This window comes from Necator americanus, chromosome IV (genome assembly GCF_031761385.1).
Source record: "Necator americanus strain Aroian chromosome IV, whole genome shotgun sequence".
NCBI lineage: Eukaryota > Metazoa > Nematoda > Chromadorea > Rhabditida > Ancylostomatidae > Necator > Necator americanus.
The window spans coordinates 13,558,652-13,578,602 of NC_087374.1; the positions used below are offsets into that span (position 1 = coordinate 13,558,652).

The 19,951-nt window shown below is 42.1% G+C and overlaps 6 protein-coding genes across 11 annotated transcripts; 5 read left to right on the plus strand and 1 right to left on the minus strand.

The window, feature by feature from the left end:
* Positions 1-370: 370 nt before the first annotated feature.
* RB195_001169 (uncharacterized protein) lies at positions 371-733 on the plus strand (the record flags this gene model as incomplete). Its single annotated transcript, XM_064197822.1, has 1 exon — positions 371-733. One exon carries the CDS (start codon positions 371-373, stop codon positions 731-733), a length of 363 nt encoding a protein of 120 aa, XP_064053703.1.
* Positions 734-810: 77 nt separating this feature from the next.
* Positions 811-1,317, plus strand: RB195_001170 (uncharacterized protein; the record flags this gene model as incomplete). Its single annotated transcript, XM_064197823.1, has 1 exon — positions 811-1,317. The coding sequence occupies one exon, from the start codon at positions 811-813 to the stop codon at positions 1,315-1,317; it is 507 nt and encodes a 168-aa protein (XP_064053704.1).
* Positions 1,318-1,460: 143 nt separating this feature from the next.
* Positions 1,461-1,802, plus strand: RB195_001171 (uncharacterized protein; the record flags this gene model as incomplete). The annotated part of the gene is made up of 1 exon (XM_064197824.1): positions 1,461-1,802. The coding sequence occupies one exon, from the start codon at positions 1,461-1,463 to the stop codon at positions 1,800-1,802; it is 342 nt and encodes a 113-aa protein (XP_064053705.1).
* Positions 1,803-3,593: 1,791 nt separating this feature from the next.
* Positions 3,594-7,728, plus strand: RB195_001172 (uncharacterized protein; the record flags this gene model as incomplete). Of its 3 annotated transcripts, XM_064197825.1 has the most annotated exons (8): positions 3,594-3,620; positions 3,861-3,971; positions 5,484-5,681; positions 5,737-5,838; positions 6,158-6,255; positions 6,338-6,451; positions 7,345-7,548; positions 7,671-7,728. In XM_064197825.1, the coding sequence occupies 8 exons, from the start codon at positions 3,594-3,596 to the stop codon at positions 7,726-7,728; spliced, it is 912 nt and encodes a 303-aa protein (XP_064053706.1). The 3 variants fall into 3 exon arrangements, with proteins under 3 accessions (XP_064053706.1, XP_013306988.2, XP_064053707.1); XM_013451534.2 differs by lacking the exon at positions 7,671-7,728 and having other exon boundaries at positions 7,345-7,579; XM_064197826.1 differs by lacking the exons at positions 3,861-3,971; positions 7,671-7,728 and having other exon boundaries at positions 7,345-7,579.
* Positions 7,729-7,956: 228 nt separating this feature from the next.
* On the minus strand, positions 7,957-13,165 carry RB195_001173 (uncharacterized protein; the record flags this gene model as incomplete). Of its 2 annotated transcripts, XM_064197828.1 has the most annotated exons (17): positions 7,957-8,089; positions 8,168-8,367; positions 8,559-8,721; positions 8,798-8,906; positions 8,962-9,046; positions 9,130-9,301; positions 9,427-9,559; positions 10,652-10,773; positions 10,951-11,077; positions 11,133-11,258; positions 11,373-11,531; positions 11,903-12,008; positions 12,101-12,202; positions 12,307-12,461; positions 12,556-12,652; positions 13,046-13,076; positions 13,146-13,165. In XM_064197828.1, 17 exons carry the CDS (start codon positions 13,163-13,165, stop codon positions 7,957-7,959), a joined length of 2,040 nt encoding a protein of 679 aa, XP_064053708.1. The 2 variants fall into 2 exon arrangements, with proteins under 2 accessions (XP_064053708.1, XP_064053709.1); XM_064197827.1 differs by lacking the exons at positions 13,046-13,076; positions 13,146-13,165 and having other exon boundaries at positions 12,556-12,598.
* Positions 13,166-15,347: 2,182 nt separating this feature from the next.
* RB195_001174 (uncharacterized protein) lies at positions 15,348-18,603 on the plus strand (the record flags this gene model as incomplete). 3 transcript variants are annotated; one of them, XM_064197829.1, is made up of 6 exons in its annotated part: positions 15,348-15,395; positions 15,717-15,737; positions 15,991-16,105; positions 16,780-16,901; positions 17,229-17,389; positions 17,487-18,603. In XM_064197829.1, the coding sequence occupies 6 exons, from the start codon at positions 15,348-15,350 to the stop codon at positions 18,601-18,603; spliced, it is 1,584 nt and encodes a 527-aa protein (XP_064053710.1). The 3 variants fall into 3 exon arrangements, with proteins under 3 accessions (XP_064053710.1, XP_064053711.1, XP_013306991.2); XM_064197830.1 differs by having other exon boundaries at positions 16,780-16,889; XM_013451537.2 differs by lacking the exons at positions 15,348-15,395; positions 15,717-15,737 and having other exon boundaries at positions 15,994-16,105.
* Positions 18,604-19,951: the final 1,348 nt, after the last annotated feature.

Consider the following 19,951-nt stretch of genomic DNA (forward strand, 5'->3'; position numbering starts at 1 on the left):
AGCAGGCGGTAATTGTCGGAATTGATGTGAATGCAAAGATGGAACAATTCGATGTGCTTGAAAAATGGTTCTATCATATAGAGCAAACATTGTGCAACGGAAATCGTCTGATAGAGCTTGGCGAGCAGACAAATCTCGTCATTGCATCCACGTTTAACAGGAATCATCGACATCATCAGCTTACGTGGCAAGGACAACCCTGTTAACGCCAGAAGAGAGCAAAAGCAGAAGACACCGACTCTTAAATTTTACTTTGATTACGTTTTGACGAAGAACATCCTTTTGTCAGATATTGTCAGATATCCAAAAATCTAGAGCTGTCTGGGATGCCGCATCCGGTTATGACCACCGCCCAGTTTTTCTCAGCTTTATGGCAAGGTTCCTGAAAAGGTATCGGGGAGCTCATCATCAACCGAAGCTCGACTTGGTAGGTCTGAAAAACGACGAATGCAGAAAGAAGTTCCACCAACGAGCGTCGATCAATATTGGATTACGGAACAGGAAAAGTGTGGACGACGCTGACTCTTTTACTAAATGCATTCACGACGCTGCAAAGAAAACGCTTCCGGTTTCAGCACCGTGGAAGAAGTTCACCCTTACATCTACAAAGACAATATCTACGTACAATTCTGTATGTGTTGCCCGCACTAGTGGTGACTTCGCTCAGGAGAAGGGTCTGAGAAGGAAGTTGCTTCATCAGCTGAAACGTGGTCGTGAGAACGAATGGACGTGAAGAGCGAAGGAGTTTGAGAAAGCGTGGGAGGACAAGAACTCGAGAAACGCCTTTGCTCTGCTAAGGCAGTATAGGATATGAAGTATGGAAAATCTGGCGGAAACGATGGAAGTAGCGCAGAAATACTGAAATCTCTTTCTTCTTCTGGGATTCGTGAGATGACGAAGATCATCCGTTCAATATTTATTGACGAAAGGATTCTTGACTGGTGGAGACACACTATTATAATTCCTCTCCACAAGAACCTATCCGTTATGGAGCCCAGTGATTACCGACTAATATCACCGCTGCGTGTAATGTACGAAGTTTTGGAGCGGATCATCCTGGATCGACTGATCCGACATCGCGAAGAAATCAGTCAGAATTCGAAGCCGCCTTTGATTCTCCTCACCAAGACCGTTTTCTCACTGATTCTCCTCACCAAGACCGTCTGCTGCGGTCCGAACACCAGCTGGATGTACTACACCGTGGAAGCTGGAGAGAGACAAGAGACCATGGGGAGACCGTCCCCCGATGGATCTCGAGTACGCCGACGATGTAGTAGCATTCGCTTCTGGCAGCGCAAAGTGACAACACGCCGTTAACCTTATATCGAAATTTGCTGCAGCCTGTGGACTGCTCCATGCTGACAAACGTAAGGAGATGTGGGTCCTTGAGACCCTCAGCAGGAATCAGGGTGGACGTACAATCTATTGAACCCATTGATAAGTTCTGTTATTTGGGCTGCATGCTGAAAAACGATGACAGCTACGAGAGAGATATTCACCAAAGATGCGCTGAAGCTAATTCGGCATTCAACTCATTGATCAAGTGTTTATGGTCGATCTCAATCGCCAACGAAGTCAAGCTGCAAGTTCACCCATCCACAATTCCCCCTATGATGTACAGATCGGAGACTTGGGCAGCGCCGTCGGCGGTGATGGAGAAGCTTGACTGCATAAAGAGAAGACTGTTTAGACGACTGTTAGGCTACTTTTGGCCAAAGATTGAAAAAAATAAAGATGAGTATATTCTATGCAAATTCTGGCTGAAGATCGAACAGGATGGGCTCGGATATGGTCGAGGATAAATAGCCCGGCGAAGAAGCGGATAGTCGTAACACGCACCCGCCGATTAAAGGCATCACCCCACGAATGTGAGGTGGTACGGATTTCAGGTGGAGTATTCGTATACGGGATCGTAGATTATGGAGAGAGGAGTGAGTCCGTCCATTTCTTCCTAATTGCCGTAAAAAACGGCCCGGAAGATGCGGTTTAGAGCGCTCCGGTGCGCTATTTTCTACAACGAGTTCGATTGGAGCGCGCCAGCTTTGTGCGCGCCGCATTTTTCGACCCTTTTTTACAGCAGTTAGGAAGAAATGGACAGAATCAGCCCCCTCTCCACAATCTACTATCCCGTACAAGAATACTCCACCTGAAATCCGTACCACCTCAAATTCGTAGGGTGATGCCTTTAAGTCAAGTAAGTCAGTCACATTCAGAAACAACTATCTCTGAAAAAAGGTCAAGTGCTTCCATGTTCTCATTATTCCTATCCTGACGCCACTGCAAATGATTTGTGATGCATTTGTTTGAGATGCCAAATAATATGAATATTTAAGTTTTCTGAGCAAAATATTGGAAGTGCATAGTTCCACAGAAAGGCGGTATCTCCACACTGCTTCATTATTAAAGGCCTTCGTTTCTACCTGAATTGAAAATACTACTTCCCTTGTGCATCGACCAAGAAACGACTACTGTTCATGTTTTGCTATAGTGTGCCTACGAGGTTTTTAGATGGAACCTTTATTTGCCTGACGTTTCGGCTTCTTCGACGTCTTCAGAGGCCTAAATAGAGGACTTTCGATAATCGTTCAGGGTAGTGAAAACAGAAACCCATAGGTTTCTGTTTTCACTACCCTGAACGATTATCGAAACACTGACCCAGGGTGGTGTGGCACTTGACGGGATAAACGTAGCATTGTTCCAGTCATCCTCTATTTAGGCCTCTGAAGACGGCGAAAAAGCCGAAACGTCAGGCAAATAAAGGTTCCATCTAAAAACCTCGTAGGCACACTATAGCAAAACACAGACAGAATATGCCGAGGTTTCAAGACAAAAGAACATTCGAACGACTACTGTTCACTTTCTTCTTTCAGTGAAAATTTTCCATTAAGAAAACATCCTGCAGAAGTTGAGATAGAAAGTTCTTTTCAATAGTTCAAGGGGACAATAACTGCTCCACATATCGATATTACTCCCCTATCAACTACAAGACTCTATTTCAACGCATACTTGCAAATTGGAGAAACACTACTTTTTTAAAATCAAAATGCTCCGAAAACCCTTCATTAGCAAGAACCAAGAACATGTCCTCGTGGACGGTATATAAACAATTTCTTTATTCACCTGTATTGATTGAAAAACGGTAGTGTGTTCCTGAAGAGTGGTGAAATATAAAAAGCTAGGAAACAGAAATAAATAGAATTTGCACAAACATAAAACCGTTAGGAGTCTCACAAACCTGCAACAAGCTCACATTACAATTTTCTTACAGTGGTTTGAGTAGCTTGGTAACGACAGAAACATAGCAGAACATCATTAGATTATAGCTTAAGACAGTTTCTTAGGCAATATTCCAATGATTTCGAACATTATCTCCATTTTGCTGCGCGCCCACTAATACGGGTAGCTGGCAAAGCGTGCCCATAGCAACGAATGCGTGTACGCACGCTTAACCCCTGTTTGTCGCATGAAGCGGTCTGACAAGTTGGTCCGGTGGATTAGTGGCATCCTGGCGACTGTGTGTTGGATCTGTTGTTTCGTCGGAGGATTACGCATTTCTCAACAATATCTCAATATTCGTTATTCACCTACTAACAATGGTTTATGAAGTTGTATTCAGACAGGTAACACTAAAGCATTCTTCTAGTAGATCACAAATTCCTTAAATCATAACACTGTAGAGTTCAGTTCCATAGTAGTTGTTTAGGTTCAAAATCAAGACTGTTACTAGTCTTTATTTCACTTAATGTTTCGGCAACGTCGCTTTCTTCAGAGCATACAGAACTGAGGAGCAAAAATCTTAGCTCAAAAACCAACTACGAAACTCAATTATCCTAAAATTTTCACATCTTGCGAAATTTTAGCCTCTTTATCGAGTCTACAGTGCTTCTCATATCAGTATCGCCTACATGGTAAAAATATTATTTGATGCTATTCGTGTACTTCTTCCGCTAGTCATTATTTTTTCAACTCATGTAAGTTTTCCTTTTGAATAAGTATGTCATATCAATTAAAAAGACAACATACCAACTAAATTGCTCAGTCTAACAAAAGTCAGACCGGGAACACATGGAGTCGAAACTGCGCTTTGTACTGAAACAATAGGACTATACCTCAGTCGTACCAAGGAGACCTGAGGCCTGGTGCAGTTGCGCTAGCAGCCGCATTTGAACCAGTTTGGTAAAGATAGTGGTGGCGATCGAGATGGGACCACCGCTGGGTTCACTCAGATGCCGAGCTAACGAAGGTCCCTCCTTGATTCTAATTGTTAGAATACCTGCTGCACCTTGCCACTTCGTAATTGCATCGGGCTTCAGGTCGTTTTGACACGACTATATTTCAGCTCGTAAGCTGGACCAATCCTAGGTCAGCTCAAGTTATTTGTTGCTGTCAACCCAAAAAAAATGTGAAGCTTATCGTCAACCGTGAACTAGTAACTTTCATTTATCCTAAGCAGCACCAGAAAGCACCAGACTATTCCTCAGTTAAAGGCAGCATACCACGAATCTGAGGTGGTGCAGATATAAGGTGGAGTATTCTTATACGTGGTAGTAGATTATGAAGGCGATGGTGGTTCCGCTCATCTCTCCCTGCATCACTTCAAACAGTCGCCTCCAGAATGCTGTTTTGTACGACGCCATCTATTGCAGCGCTCCACTTCCGCACTGCGATTCGTCGAAAACCAATTCGGACTTCTCCAACAGGCAGTAAGGGACGCTACGCGTGCAAGGGTGGCGCGCTACAATAGAAGACATCGTACAAAACAGCATTCAGGGGCCGGCTGCTTGCAGTGATTCAGGGAGAGATGAGCGGATCCACCCCAGTCTCCATAATCTACGACCCCGTATATGGATACTCCACCTGAAATCCGTACCACCTCAGATTCGTGGTATGTTGCCTTTAATCAGTTGGAGATCATTTAACCATGCCTTTAGATTTTCCACAATCACATTTTCACAACGATGACTGATCATTTTAAACTCTACAGGGTCATTGAGGATTTTTCGTCTACTAGAAATACAGAATATCCCGAATCTTATAATAGCAGTAATGACTTTGCTTCTCGTTGTGACGAAATGAGTCCCGAAGCATTTCCCTTCTCTTTTTCTTCTTCAAAATTGATTAAAATGAGTCTACGTACTCAAGAAATGAGGGATACATCGCTCCAAGCTTGGCGAGCTGCGACTAATTTTATAGACGAATGAGTGACTTAGTTGTTCGTTGTTTCTGGGGGAGAGTACGGATCGTAATGGCAAGCCATCCTGACACAGAAATCGATGTATTGTCGGGCCAAAGCGACTGAAGCTCTTTGCGGCTGCTTTCGAAGCGGTGGAGTTAGGCTGCAGTGCGAGTGAAGCTAGTGAGGGTCCCATCTCGATTGTAACTGCTATCTCTAAGTTGCCGACAAACGCAACTGCAACGAGTTTCAGATAAAACTAGTACTCAGGCTATTTCTGGAACAACCACTCCTTTTCTTTTTTTCTCAGGGTCTTTGGAAGAAAACGGGTGCTTATCGAGAACGGCCGAAAGTTACGTTCGAGGAACAATATTTGGTAGTGTTGCAGTCTAATGATGGATGGCTCTTCAGCAGTACACTTCCAGTGCTGAATAGCGCAGATCCTTCACATTTCTCAGTATCTCAGATCGAATATCAGTGGATACAAGGTTATGAAGATGATGATCAAGTTAGTCAGACTACTTGACTTACATAATTTCAGCGAGATAAAAGCTTCTGTTTAGTTACTTTTGGACATCTGGATACCTACATCAAATAGATCCTTCAACAATTTCGTCTATTTCGTATTCTTCAGATACCACCTTGAGTACCACAGTGCCGTTGAGGTAAGATATACTCGGGTCAAAACGACATGAATGACGAGTGTAGTTGCGGTGCATTTGCGTACGCGCTCAAAACGGCGCGGTGGAGGCAGCTGTTGGAATCGAATTGGCACCGTCGCAAACTGCAGCGGTGGGTGGTGCAAGGAAGGGTTTCACCACGCTCCCAGCCGCTACGCTCCACCGAAGCGCCTCGAGAGAAGCCGCGTACGCAATTGCGTACCTGCTTCATGTCGTTTTCACCCTACTATATCACTTTCAGATTCTCTAGTTGCTTTTTTAGGCCGAGATTGCTTTGTATGATTCCTTCATAAGTTTCTTCTAGGCTGAAATTGTTTTGTATGACTCCATACGATTACCGGATGACACACAATCGATATTAGTTCTCGGTAGGATGGCTGCAGACCAAAAGCAGCCTTTTCGGTATATCTTCACTATGTTTTGCACATTAGTGATATTCACCTATCAGTGATGATAAGCTGACAACGATATCGTTCCGTTGCAGATGGAGAGAGTGTTATCAACTGCTCGATCCGAAGCGTCGAGATGTGGAACACTACAAACCTAATGAAATAGCTGCAAGGATAACAAGGCAGGGATTCAATGCACGGTTGGATAGGTATGTTTGCTCCAAGGATAGTTCATTTCTTCTGCTTATAACTTTGTACGTCTGGTTCTGGAAAGTTGGGATATAGGCGCAGATGAAAGCAACACAGAACGATATTCGAACGGATACTTGAAAATCCAATATTCTCTCTCGAATCTAGTTGAGTCGATACGACTTAACTTCAGGAGTGGAGAGGTGCGGATGTCGCTCAGCGCCGTCATACATTTGGAAGTAGAAAGAGTTCCAACACCTATGCAGAGGCACCACACCACATCACCGTGTCAAATCTTTTCGATGCGACTGCAAACCGCATAGTTTCAGCTACAAAATAGATGCAAATAGGTAGCACCGCATGGCTACGGTCTGAATGGTAATTGGCGCGGCAGATGCACTGCAAAACCGTACATTTATCTTCACTGCAGGACATTTACATTCATTGTAAATTGCGAATTCGGAATGGCTCCGTTCATCGCTCCCTAATCGCCGTGAAAACGGCGTGAGAACTGCTGTAGTTCTTATAAAGCGCGTTGTAACGTCGCTCTATGTACACGTTCTGGTTCCCTCAGCAATTTATTCAATGGTCTCACCTGAATAGGGAGAGATGAGTGGAACCGCAACCTACAACCCATCCAGCTTTTCCCGCGGATTCCCTCACCACGTCAAATCCGTGATATGCTGCCTTTAAGCAACAAGGTAAATATAATCCGATGCAGAGTTCTCACCCACTCTAGTCAGAAGCATCTACAGCTTTCGAAATGAAGCCATTAAATAACGTCTACTTATAAATCGTTGTAGCGGAAGAAATCGTGCCCACTTTCTCAGCAGCAATAATTTTACCGCAAGTTACTGTATGACTTAACTTCTGCATGATTGCCTCAGTCTTATCTTTATGTTCTGTACTTCAGGAAAATACAGATTTACGGCGACAATAAGGAGGAAGACGACCGAAGATTTCACCTAAAGCTGGACATTTTAATCTCTGAAGACGAATTTATCTACAGGACGGATATATGGGAACTACTTAAATGGGCTGCGGTTCAATACTTAACTGCGTTCGTTCTCGTGCATTACATTGTGAACAGATTTCTAACGAGTTTATTTGAAAGTAGGTTGGTAGAAGCTATTCCTTGCTGTAAGTGACTGGTAGAATATTACACAGTAGGCACTTAGCAGTTTCACTCGAGGTAACACATCACATTAGGACTGATAAAATGTGAACTAGTTATCACAGCAAAGCAACAACATCTTCGGAGATCAATGCTCTTGCAATAAAATCTAGGCAAGTATAAATGAAAGGCACTACGTTCGGAAAGAAATCTAGCAATGAAATAGGTGTGATCGCTAATGGCACCCAAAGATTGGGAAAAAAGAACATTATAAACTCAGATCAAATTATCTTGCCTAGTGACTTTGCTAAATTATTCTTAATATGAAACGTGTATGAAACAGCACAACTTCCTGAAGGAATCACCGTTATATATAACACCACGTTAAGCTCTCAATCAGCACTGGCTATTTCAGCTAGTGAGACCATCGCATTTATCTACTTCTTCGTTAGAATCGTATTCCATATCCCTTTCTATAAGAGAAACATACTCCCCAACAGCCTCTAATACGGGAGAGCTTGAATACTCCATTATCTCCTTTAGCCTAAAAAAATCGATGTTTAACCAGATGAAAGTTCTCATGATTTAGTGGAATAGACCAGAAATATTTAAAGGTTTCGACCTGGCCGCCTTCCGAAGTGATTTCTCGAGCAGCACAAATATCACCAACAGGGGTCCATTACCAAGTAGAATCACACCAATCATCTGATTCGCATCGACAGATGGCAACAACGTGGCAAAAGCTGCGCACAAGCATCGTCCAATTATTGAAGGGAAGGTAAAGTAGTCTAGCTGTGTACCACCACGAGGACTCAAGCGTACCTGAGCGCCTAATATTGGTGAAGAAAACCTTTAGTTATTAAAAAAAAATCTGTGTGCATTTTAACTCAAGTTTGATGCCTCCTAAACATTCGTTAGAAAGAGGTTCTTTCAATGCAATGGAATGAAGTCGAATTCAGTAAGTGCACTAACAAAAACGAACTTCTCAGGACTAGTAATTTACTAACACATACCTCTATGTGGAAAAACACTAACAATCCTATCGTTCCTGTGCCTATAGATACAAGAGCAGAGCCAAAAGATGAATCAGCCGAAACCATCAGAAGCAGAACGCTCCCTAGCGATGAACACAACAAAGCAGTGCAGCATCCAAACAAAGAATAAGCAATCGAATCCCTGTAAAAAAAAAATGTGTAGCTTTGTGTTGGTATTATTATTATAAAGGCACTGTATAGAATTCTTAAAATCCTACGAAATCATAATCACAGCTCTTGAAACGAAAACGCCGATGTGATGCAAAATAAGAAGATTAGCTGTATTCTGCTGCTGAGATAAAGCCAAAGCAACTAGTTCAACGAGACCTAAAAAATTATTTATACGTCCAGCACATATTGGTAGGTGGAATTAATATGTTACCTTCCAAAAATGAGGCAGTAATTTGTAACGATGCAACACGGATCCGACAGCCAGCAGTAAGACCAGCAACGGATGGATCAAACAACTAAATATCAGAATATTGTTAAATACAAGGTATTCGTACGAAGATAACAAAGACCAAAATCTAGGAGAAGAACTCCCACTTACTCTCAAATATTTAAGATCGTTAACTATACTGCAAGGTATACAGCAGAAAACAGAACCGATGATGTAAAAGGCGACCGCAGTCGTGGTTGCAATAGTGATCATGCGAATATTTACATGACTTGGATTCAGTGGATCCAAGCCAGATGGACTGGATGTTGTAGATGTGTGTCCACTGCAAAACTGACTTGTAAACAAAAAGGAACCTTACTGTCTCACACAGATGTAAAAGAGAGAAAATATAAGACAAATCTGAAAACAAAGGGTTGAATTCAAGAAATTTGAGAGAAGTTTAAGAACCTGCTTTCAGTAACATGAGCAGTGTTAGTGACTGCAGTGACTGCAACCTTGGTAGTCGGTGAAATCAGCAATCCCGAAGTAAAGGTGCTTTCAGGAATTTGCACGTCGTTTGGAACATTCAGAGAACTCAATGCTGAAAAGAACACTAAATAAATAGCGAATTTTGCTTTGAAACATAAATGGAACCAATAAAATGACGAAATAAACGATTTAACTAAACAGGAAAAAGAGAAAGACCTGATTTCTAGCAAAACTCTATTTTCTGCATAGGAGAATTAATAAGAATTTAAAAAAGTATGAGCTTATCGAAGCATCGCAGTATGATCACACAACTCTATAGCAAGAGTGCTTTTGAAATTTTACAGAGCGATCAACAAAACAAAATACCTCCGGTTTAGTGGTCAACGTCAATAATAGTGAGCGTTTATGAGTGTGGAAGAACAAATTCGTCTAATAAATTGTCCAGGTATTCTTTTCGATTATGAGAATTTAATTTTTCATCATTTCCGATAGATTTTTCAGCGGAAAGCGAAAGCGAACAAAATTTCTTGTTTGGAATGTGGTGTATGACTTGGGTAGAACAAAGGATCACTGAATATTGTGAAGTTTTCTTTTTTTCAGAAAACAGGAACAATTCCCCATGCTACTGTTTCGCCCTTTTGTTCAAAACACAGCACTAAGTCATGTCACCCAGATTAAGCAACAAAACTAGAGCGGAGTTACGGTGAGTCTAACAGTTTCAATGCGTTGAAAAACCTCCATTTACAACGTTTTGCTATCGGATGAGCATGTTTACATCTCCCTCTCACTAAGAAACCGGAACTGACGTATAAATAAACACTGGTATTAGTTTCTCCGAGAACTTGAACGCATCACCCTCGAAATACTTCAAATAAAAAAACAAAACGGGAACTTTCCTGAAGCTAAAAGTTGTTTAACGTTGGCTGCTTTTAGCGGGTTGGTGGGTGTATAACAGAAAAAGCCTTCGATAGTAGCACCAATACTACTGCCAATTTAGCTGCTTGTCAAAGAAAACTAATGACTAGAAGACCAACAGAACCATGATTCTGGATTTTAGCTGCTCTAAGCTCTTGTGTTTTTCCTTACCTACGAGTAAATAGATAACTGAATATCCTAGAAAAAAAAATTGAATTTAACAGCTGAACTGTCTGAACTACGGTCACAAAAAGAAGGTTTAGGCGAATCATCTGCAGTTTCAGCTCACTTGAGTTATCGGAAGGGCTGGAAGTCGCCGTTTGTGTTTTGTTGGATGCTGCAGCCTTGCGCATCTGTTCGTTCTGTTCCGACTTCGTCTCAACCGTTTTTATTCCTTCCACTACGTGAGGTCTTAAAGATGAACTGTTCAAAAAAAGCACACCACAACTGACTATAAGTAAAATAACAGCATTCAAAGATTTTTTCCTCGAGGTTTCATGGCTACTGGAACAACAGTAGATGAAGCCAAGATGTTGAAAAATGTGCATTAGAAAACTAACACGATAAGGAAGGTCTTGGTCAACATACTTTCGAGGTTTGGGTGATGTGACTTCCTTCGACGAAACAGAGATGATAATTGATGAGTTATCGGAAATCAGAGTATCCGCTTGTCGTTTGTGGAGAATTGCTGAATGAGACAGCAACCCAAGACTGTCTGAAAACAGACACTTTGCTTCCTAGCTTAAGCAATATGCCCAGTTTTAGCTAACCTTGACTAAGTGTTGGCTCGTTGCGAGTCACAGTAACAATGGAAGATCCTAAAGCGATGAGCACGTAGAAAAAGAGGGCTTTTCTGTTGTAGCCACGCCACTTCACTAACCATAGCGCTAGGCCAACTGGAAATGAAACAAACCATTGAAACAAACGTGCCATAAAAGAATTCAAAGTGTATGATTTCTCTCGCATACAATTGGCGAAAAGATGAAAGAATAAAGTAGTGAATTACAAACCATATAAGATATTTCCAGAGATGAAACTAATCAAACAGCTGACAACCCTTCCATCAAAGGTCACAGGAAATTCGAAAGCAATCCAAGACAGACTGCAGAGAGATGCTGTTGCAAAGAATGACAGAAACACAAGATTTAAGCGTTGACAAAGAAATTTTCCTGAAAAAAAATAAAAACATATATATATATATATATATATATATATATATATATATATATATATATATATATATATATATATAAACAAACCATTGAAACAAACGTGCCATAGAAGAATTCAAACTGTATGATTTCTCTCGCATATATATATATATATATATATATATATATATATATATATATATATATAAGCTAACAAAACGAAGTACTCTCAACATCAGCAAAGCTGTATTGCAACAAACCTGTGCTGATTTAATTGGAACCAAAACGTTACGGTAGTAAATAACATGATTTCAAGTGATGGTTGTTATTTTTCTCATCCACACTTTCTCACACTGATCAGACGCATGAATATATAAAAATAAACGTACCAACTAAACAACCAACTAACAATCCAATACTGTTCTCAAATAGGAAATTATACGGAATGTTCTTCCCAGATTGAGGAGCAATCCATAGCGTCGGACAGCTAACTCCCTAGAAAAATTCTGAGATAGCTACAGCAGAGGAGAGCTTATACTAACATTAAGAATTCCAATCAGTGTGGATGGCTTGAACTTAATTCTTACCACAGCAAGGTAAGTCAATAGAAGAACTAAGTAGACGCAAATGGATGAATCATGTTTTCTCCGATAAATCTTGACACCTTTATTTGGAGAAAGCAAAGAGTTCTAAAAAGAAAGAAGTCATGAACTCACTCCAAATACTGTCGAAATAGAAGAAGAATAAAAGAGAAGACGAAGGAGAAACTCTGTCTCAAGAAAAAAAGACGCACTCGATCGAAAATGTCATCATCGGACTCGGACTTTGTATCGGTTGCACCATCTATGCTGACTTCAACAAACCGATCTTTTTCAGATGGAAGTGGCGAGTTTGTCTTTTTTGGGGAAAGATTTATTTTGCGTGGGCTTTCGTCTTTTGAATCGAGAACTGAAAAGAAATGTTATTTTGAAATTGGCAAACAAACAGAAAAAAGGAAGAAACGATCGGCGCACAAGAAATGAAGAGGAAAATGAAAACTCACTTCCTAATCGAGATAAAATATGAGAATCATCCTGAAAATTCATATTGGGGGATTGGAAGGCGACAGATATCACATGTGCCAAGTGGAAGAGAGGAACCTTAACTTGTAATATACCAATTTTTCAAGAACGATAAACGAAACTTTAGAAGCTACTCGGCGAAACTGCGTAACTTTAATTATCAAGAACAGGGTTAAACGTGAAGAGCAACGATAGACAACGAAAAAAGCTTGAGAAGTTTTTAGAGAAAAGACGTGAAACGCAAAGCAATATACGATAATTCTGCGATAGAATGAAGCAAATTAGTTCTTATAAAACCTCCACCACATGGTGTAAGGGAATGAATACATATGGAATGTGACGAAGGAAAGAAACCAGTGCTACGCTAATAAGTTTCCTTTCAAATTAGCGTAAATACGTGCTGAAAGTCGAGCTGATGTGGCAATAAAGGTGGAAAACTTATAATCTATTTCTTATCATTTATAAACGTACGTTCTCTTGTGTCTCATATACAGTTGCGCCCCTAAATTATTAACATCGAACCAGCACCGGAAGTGTCTATTCACATGTCCAGAGACAATCGATCACGAACTTTTTCCTACGTAAACGCATTGATCACATCACGTGCCAGAAAAATATAGGTTCTCCAACCACTAAAAGGGATACATGTGATGCTTCTGCTGTATTAAATAGAAATCCAGACGACTAAGGAACATTGCGGCTCAACTGCACTGCGAAGGTGATTGTCAGGTGAAAGAAAAACCTGCAAATGGCACGGTAACTACTCTAAGGCAAAATGAAATGGAACAAGCATTACTCAGCATCACCCTGTTTAATTTCATTGGCAAACAGTGAGACAGCAAAGTCTACTCCTTTCCTCAGTCATCTTCTAGTTCTGCTTAGTCCTTCTGGAATTCTTGCATATGAAATATATGAAAGATATATCGGTATATTCTTGAAAGAATCCTTTAAGAAAAAACTGCGCTAGTAATAGAAGAATACTTATCGGCTGCTCGAATCGATCCATCAACAGGACGGAACAACAAACTCCCAACAGATATTGAAGGCGGCGTTTCCTCCGTCGCTGTTAAAACCGTGAGAGCGCAGCAACGGCTGCTCACATTGAATCGAGTCATCTGAAGGCGTTGCTCGATTGAATTCGCCTCGGATGATAGCGCCCATGAAAACAACCGAAGATCCAGTCACGCCTTTGTCTCATTCACTAAGTGTGTAACAACCGTATTAGTACACAGCCAAAGATGTTTCTGCCCACGTATACAAAGTCGGATTTCCTTTCAATGATTTCTGCAAGAAGCATGGATATCGTATGTCCAAACCACTCATTTAGCAGTTTCAACAATTGCACTGGTCCTCAACACGGCGAGGACAACCACGGTGGAACGCGGACGATTACGGTAGCAACGACAAGTTGGTCGTGGGCGTCCTCTGCGTGCCTGCCCTCGGCGTGTACAACCGCACACGCACACACCACACAACGAGAGCGTCTTCATTGCATTGAGCACTGCGGTGCAGAGTGGAAGCGTTTTCCTCATTTGATTTTGATTGGATCAGTCATTTGATTCACCAAGAAGACTTCATACCATATATGTTAGCCTCCGAACAAGTGAAATGGTCAGATGGAAGCGTGTGGACGCCCCGGAGTCCATGCGCTGCGAATAGCGAACTGCTCTAAGCAGCTCTGCTGATTTCTTAGACCAGGGCTTGTGTGAGCACAGCTGAGCGCTTGAGGAGGGCAGCATTTCCATGACTTTCCCTTTGCTATTTTTCATTGTCTAATTGTATCTCTTTGCTTCTAACAATCACCTACCCCATTGGTAGAGCTTTTCCAAAGCCTATGATTGGTATAAGGTTACAACTGGAAGCACTACACTCATCCGATATCCTCGATACTTATTTTACTTGGCACGACATTATATTTCCAAAGATTCCGCACAGCGTGTCGCTGTGCAGCGGCGGCGTTGGGTCGTCGTCGGGCCGGTTGCGAACGATCGATGACGAGAGAGCGTGTGCCTGGCGGAGAATGCTGGCGGTGAGAGTGCCGGGCGGTGGCGATAGGCCGTCAGTCGAGGGGAGCGCGCCCTACGAGTTCTCGAACATTCCTTTTGACCCTGTGTTGCTGGAGCACATATGATGCTGCCAAAGAGTCATAATAGTTGGTCCACCACTCATCCAGAACACAAACTGCTTTGCAGAATAGCATCTGGGAAGATGCGGGACGTAGAACTCGACCTAGGATGAGTTTCTTGTATCTGAGGTGTCAACCTTCTTCTCTGTCCCATCTCCGAATTTCTGATTACACATGTGACTTGTCTTACTGCGCTTCTAGCAACTCAAAGGAATGAACCTAACAAAACCAACATGTCTTCAACGCTTTAATGTTATTATTGAGTGCATTCTGTAGGACACATCCTATCCACTTCCTGCGATCCTCTCAAAATGGGTGACGCAATGGGGTGACAATACCAATGACTTCATTTGAATCTTTCCCTTTAAAATACAATATGTATGATTTCCTACGGAAGTAGACCTAGTACACGACGCTAACTTTCAGATGACTTTTCCAAGTTTTGTTATATACAATCTCTGTAGGTGTACTAATAAGATATGAGTTCTCATCTTCTTCTGTCATTCTCGCTCCCTCAGCGCTGTGCGCCACCGGGCCGTGGGGGCAATCGATAAGAGGCGGTGCCTTCGTCGACTGCCGTCCAAACCCGCGCTGCGGTTACGGTAACAGCTAGAAGAGATTCTAGGTTGGCCTGAGGGAAGCGCTAGGATGACCGCAAAGGGAATGATCGCTGGCCACTTGCAGGCTGATACAGTGGTTTGTTTAGATGATTTGCGACAAATCGCCTTTTCCATTATCATTGCCTCCATAGTTCATTATTTACACCTAGCAACATGAGTGTTTGACTGTATCTATAACTAGGATGGTGTTTGGAACCTAGATGAGACCACATGGAAACCACTTTTCAAGGCGTGTAAACTGAATGCTCTTATCTTGTATTGTCTAGACGAGGAACGTAGCGCGACGCTACAGTTTCGATGATTATCTTCTTCGCTAGAAAGCCGCTCCATTTCATTGTAGTGCATATCGTCTGGAAGAGCAGTTGGTGTAAGGAACTGTAGCGATTCAAGTTGAAAGTGGAAGTACAACCTCGTTCGAGTTGGTTACATGTACTGATACAGCTCAGATTTGCATTAAGAAACATGTTAACGTAACAGAATCTCCCCCATTGGAGGGTGAAGATGCCATGTTTATTTGAAAATCCCTTAACGAGTTATACGCTATTTGCTGAACATCGTTTCGCTGTTGTATTAAAGATCGTGATAACATAGGACGGATTTCCAAATGTTCTAGTACTCTCGTTCTCTTGCCTCCTGTTAGGGAAGTCGAAGATTTGTGAGTCGGTTTTCAGGTTATGGTAGATCTAATGGCTAACCAACCAAATTTTGAAGACCATGAGGACTTTGAAGACGGTGAACTTCCTGAAGACGGTGAAATTTGTGACGATGATGAAGATCCAATGAGAGGTAACAGAATAGTTTGTACGACTAAGCGGAGGACAAATGTGATTCTATCGCAAGAAATGCAGTGAAGATTGACAGCGTGTTTGAAAATTGAGCTTATGGGCGAATAATGTTTCGGAAAGGGGAAATGACCTTCCATTTTCACAGGTTCTTTTATGAAAACACACATTTTTAGTTAGTTAAAAGAGTAGAAGCATAGGTCTGTATGTGTGCGGGGGGCCATTTGACATGATGCATGTGAGTTCTGCATATTTGCGTGCTGAGGGGATAGTTGGATATGTTGACGCTGCGTTAGGCCTTTCTTTCTGAGTGTCCTTTCACAAAGATGTGGCGCTTTATTCACTCTCTTCGATGCTTGTATGTTTTAATTTAATGGTATATATTTTGCTTTTTGTGTACGAAGAGCATATTTAATGTGCTTACATAGTGTATGGAAGTGTTGCTGCTGCTTTCCCTTGATCATTGGAAAAATATGTTCACTTTTCTTTTGCAACTACATCTTCACAATTACTTTTACACATCGTAGGAAATATCCCATCTATGCTTGTTTACGAAAAGAAACATCCAGTTCTTCCTGCATTTCCTGGCGACAGTAGTCGCTTAGATTTCTGTGCAGTCAAATTTGGTTCACATTTGTCTCTTCCTGCATTTTTGTTCACAGACATTAATCTTTTCAGCAAGCGCAGCGGCAAGTAATTCAAGTCCTAATCAAAGTGCAAGCGCTGTTAACCAGTCCACAACAGACAGTGCCTCTCCGAATCCTGCTAAAATCCGATCGGCCAAAGAAGTGGGTTTGCCGGTATGTTGTTGAACGTTAAGAGTGTATTTTGCCAGCTCTGGGGTTTATCTTTTCGAAATTGGAATTCATAAACTACATCAACATATCTTAGAAGACATTTTAGACTGACCCTCCGTAGTACACGTCGATCGATTTTCTGTCCATAAATGAAATTAAAGAGGGCGCCCATGACTCACAACTCCCCTGTCGTTTCTCCGAAATCCTTTTACTTTTTGTGTTCAGTGGGACATTAGCAGACATGCGCGGGATAATAGCTATACTCTTGTAGTTTAAAGTTGCATCTTCATCGCATATACCGGTTCCAGCCAATAGTCTTTTTATTTGAAGGAGGAAAAGCCGACACAAAGTATGTGGGCGAGCAAGGTTGCAGCAGCAGAGGAAAAAGTTGGCGACGTTTTTGGGTATGGTGCTGAGGACAAAGACTATCGATTTGAGGAAGAAAGCAATGGAGATTTTGACTATCGCCAAGGGGGTCATGTTGGCAGACGGTGAGCGTCCTTTCAAATTCAGGTCACTCGTGCAGTTGCTTTATTGCGATGTATTTATCTTCCATTTTACGGGACCGTCAAATGTATTTCATTCCAGGCGACGTCACTCTCCTCAAAACGATGAAGAATGGGACATGCGTGGCCCCAAACGTCCCTATGGCGGACGTGGATTCCGTGGCTTTCGTCCGAAACCACGTTGGGCAACCGAACATCAAATATGCAAGTTTTTCCGAGAAGGCTATTGCAGAGATGGCGATAACTGTGCTTACTCTCACCAGGCGGAGGACTCCCTTCGTCGCCCCGAACTCTGCAAATTCTACCAGCAAGGATTCTGTAAGAAAGGACTTACATGCCTTCTTCTGCATGGAGAATTTCCGTGCAAAGCATTTCACAAAGGAGAATGCAGCCGTGATCCGTGCCACTTCAGCCATGTTCCTTTGACGGACTATACTCGACCTCTCTTCGAGCGCATGTGTCAAGAAGATGAAATGTATGCCAGCCGTGGCCTCGGTGGCCCACCCGTGCCTATGAAACGACGTGTTCTTCTTCCGCAAGGGCCGAGTGCTCAGCAAGCACTCCCTCCTACTTCAACTGCTCCTGTAATTCACGCTGCCGTTCCGCAACAAGCCGTTAACGGAGGTCCTCTTGCGCCGCCGTCGGTAGTTGTGCCGTCATTGACACCAACGCCCCCTCCTTTTCCCGCTATGCCGCCCAGATTGCCCTATTACTCCGCTCCTGCCCATGCTTCGCCCAGATTCGACGAGGTCACTTCAGTCGCGGGTGCAGCTGCCGCAACGCCCGCCACAAATAGTGCTCCTCCAACGCAGTTTAATATTAGTCAGATGTTAGCTCAGATTGCTGGTGATTCTATTGCCGATGACGAAAGTCCAGCTAGTCCTCCAATGGGATGTGGATCAGCTGAGAGTGCTGTAGTGCGTCAGATTCCAGAAGGAAACGTCGTAGCGTGGAAACTGATAGCAGTGGATGCCCCACCCACGTATTCGGGCGTTACTCCTGATCTCTCAGTCACAAGCCAAGATCCTAGGATGAATCGAGTGATGCAGTCACAATTTGATGCAGTATCTTCGCTAATTGCTGGTACCCCCGCAGCTGACTCCTCAGTTAATCGGACAGACTTAAAATTTAGGCCGGAGGAACGGAGGCCCAGTGATGAGAGGCCTCGTGCATCATCTTGGATGCCACAAATGGCTTAAATTTGCATTTGTTATTGTCTTTTCCACTTTTTGCTGCTCATTTTTGCGCTCATTTTGTGAATGCGAGTGATATCTATTCTTCTCTTCCCTTCTCATATTTTCTTCTTCTTTTCGCCTGGTGTCTCATGCGGAATATGGGTCTCAAATGGTGTGACTCTCGCACTCTTACAGTTTTTCAGTTTATCTGTTTATTAAGTAGTATGCACGTAGAGCTCTTTTTCGTTTGGAATTCACGTTCAACTGAAATAAGGACATTTGAAGATTAAAAATGCTGATAAATTTATGAAAAAGGGGGTTGGATTATAGAGACAGAAATGAAAGGGAAATGATTGAAGAAAATGAGTGGACAAGGGGCTTCATAGTTTGTACTCAAATAGCTGTGATTGCTGGTTCCTGCGGACGAAGTGGGAGGTGTGGATGACAGTTATATTAGGGGAAGAGAAAGAACAAGGCGGATCATTGATCAAATGTCATAGATGTTGTGCACGGGAAAAGGGAACTCAGAAGAAATACAGTGGTTATGGTATGCGTGTAATTATGCTACACATACAAAGTCATATCATTAAATGCACAAGAAGGATACTCAACACAGGGCAAAGAGAAAAAAAAACTTCAAAAAAGAAGGAGAATGCAAAGGGTTTCAAAACGAATACAAGCCTTGAGGAGGTCCTCTACAAAAAAGAATCTCTAAAAAAGGTACGGTATTTATATTCAAAGGACCAATGGTTCAGCTGACCTCAAGTATAAAGTATTGTCATTATTGAGTTGTTCATCGAACAGAGATCAGATGATGGTTTGAAAACATGTGGATACTTCTCTTCTACATTCATGTTCTAGGCATGGTTGATACATTTTAATGCTATCGTGGCTTTAACGTTTTCGTATAAGGCGAAAAGCAATTCAGTGTTGAATACGCCATGAGTAGGAGAAAAACACGTGACGAATCAGCAAACTAATGGAGCATCATGCCAGTCATCTCATACAAACCAATTTCCTTCTCCTCTTTATTAATGAACTTCCACATATTCATAGACAAATATGAAGTCATGTCATAGAGAGAGTCATGTTTAATTCGAATGAATATTAACTAGCCCGTCCGGAGACCACGTTTCTATATCTAAATATCCGTTATAAATAATATGTTCACAGTACACCTGCGATGCCAAAAGAATGAAAGTAGAACTACGAAGTGAAATATTTTACTGCGAACATTGTTATTGAAAGCACTTAACTGAGCAGACCGTTGCATTATAAAAAAAAAAAACTTGCGGTAAATAAATAAACACATTCTGATGAAAAAAAACAGACGTCGCCTGGCTGTTCGGCGTATAATTTTACATAGTTCGCT